Source organism: Sphaeroforma arctica (assembly GCF_001186125.1).
Source record: "Sphaeroforma arctica JP610 unplaced genomic scaffold supercont1.237, whole genome shotgun sequence".
In the NCBI taxonomy this organism is placed as follows: domain Eukaryota; class Ichthyosporea; order Ichthyophonida; genus Sphaeroforma; species Sphaeroforma arctica.
The window spans coordinates 46,757-48,531 of record NW_014040321.1 but is presented as its reverse complement, the minus strand read 5'-3'; the positions used below and the strand labels follow the sequence as shown (position 1 = coordinate 48,531).

The window sequence follows — 1,775 nt, the reverse complement described above, 5'->3', positions numbered from 1 at the left end:
AATACATGTATTATTATATATATATATATATATATATATGTATATATGTATGTACGTATGTAAAAATATCCAGAGAAATGTATCTTCGTTTTTGTAGAATATGCCTGACTAATCCTTCATTTTTTCGCTTCCCATATTGAACATATCATGTTTTACTTCATAGCATGTTACAAACATTTAAAACTGACACCTGTTCGCTATCTGCCTTTCTCCCAAACAGTATGCTGCCCGGTTATTGGTGGGCTATTTTCTCTTTTATTGTCTTCGTAGTCGGCCGTACGTGCTTGTACGCGTCTGTGACTGATTACACTGGTCGTATGTTCGGGTTCAAAACGTTTGGAACCATCTACGGAATGCTTATGATGATTGCCGGTTTCGGTAACTTATTACAGGTCAGTTTCTTCACCTGCCACAGCTGACCATCTCATACACTTCTATGCTATTTGTGCTAATCGATGACTGTCGGTGACTTCATGTTTCTCAGCTTGAATGTATCACAAAAGGGGGAAACATTTTGTGTAGATGCCGAGTCCTGACCCACTTTTGTCGCATAGTGCTGTCTATGTGTGAAGTATGGGTTTTCATCAGCTCTCACTTATGATTTGAGTAAATAGCTTGTGTGGTCACATAGGTGCAACCACGCCGACCGGAGTGTGGGGCGCATTGCTGACATTTGGTGTCTATTTCATCGTGTGTGTATTTCATCGCCAGGTTATCTCGGTGTCTATCACACTAGTGTTGAATCAAATGGTTACAAATCTTAGGAGGGATATGTGTTTTAAATCACTGCAGACCCAAAAGCAGGTGTCAGCTGCTGTTCTCACAGTTCTATATACAACACCACCGATTCGACCGGGTCATCGCCTTCCACTCACACCGCTCCGTCTGCCCTCCTGTATTACAGTACCCCATCGACAACTATGTTATTGAGAAGTGCGACCACTCCTTCTTCAAGGCTAACCTGGCGATGACGATTATCTCTGTGCTTCTGTTCATACTTCCGGCTTACTTATACCGTGAGCGTGAGCGTCGATTCAACAGCCAATACACCCCCATCAATTAAATGGCGGAATACAATATTTGCACATCAATGCAATTACACCCTAGATATTTGAATTCAATCTGATGCAGAGAAAATTATTTCAGTGGTGTCTTATGTGCGAAAAAATCTCGCTTCTACTTGCTACCACCTGCATAGAAATGCACGTGGCATTCCAGCCCAGGAAGCCTACTATATTCAAGTACTATAATTTTGGCCTGCAATTGTGAGATATAGTTCAAAAATAAAATCTGCAACTCCCATATCTGAACAATGTCACGTTCGTCTATATATTCTCTTGTAAAAAAGTCAGTTTACTTCACGTGGAAGACAATTTACATTTACTAGCTGGAATATCATTTTTTTTTTTTGCGATTGGTACATATGTGATTTGGATACTGAATGTCTTTATAGTACTGAAAAGTGAGGTTTAAAAGCGCTATTGCATGTCAGGCACTATAGTAAATATTTGTATCCGCACGACTCTCAAACCTAGTAGAGTAACAACTCCGTCTTCGTGATATAGAAGACTTACTATTTATTTAGGTTTTAGTGAAAGACTCATGGAGGGTTTAGGGTTTAGGGATTAGTATATATGTATATATATATATATATATGTATAAATATAAATTAATATATATATATATATATATATACTATATACTATATTATTACTATCTACATATATATATATATATGTATATATATAATAGTGTATATATTATAAGTTATAGTA

General features: G+C 37.4%; 1 protein-coding gene across 1 annotated transcript in view; it reads left to right on the top strand.

Annotated features, from left to right (window-relative positions):
• The window catches only part of SARC_04308 (hypothetical protein), a gene marked incomplete at both ends in the record, with an annotated part of 2,992 nt that extends 1,929 nt beyond the window's left edge, over positions 1 to 1,063 (top strand). The window contains 2 exons of the mRNA XM_014301870.1: positions 271 to 392; positions 905 to 1,063. Of these exons, the coding sequence (XP_014157345.1) occupies positions 271 to 392; positions 905 to 1,063 (281 nt within the window). The remainder of the gene's footprint in view (positions 1 to 270; positions 393 to 904) is intronic.
• Positions 1,064 to 1,775: the final 712 nt, after the last annotated feature.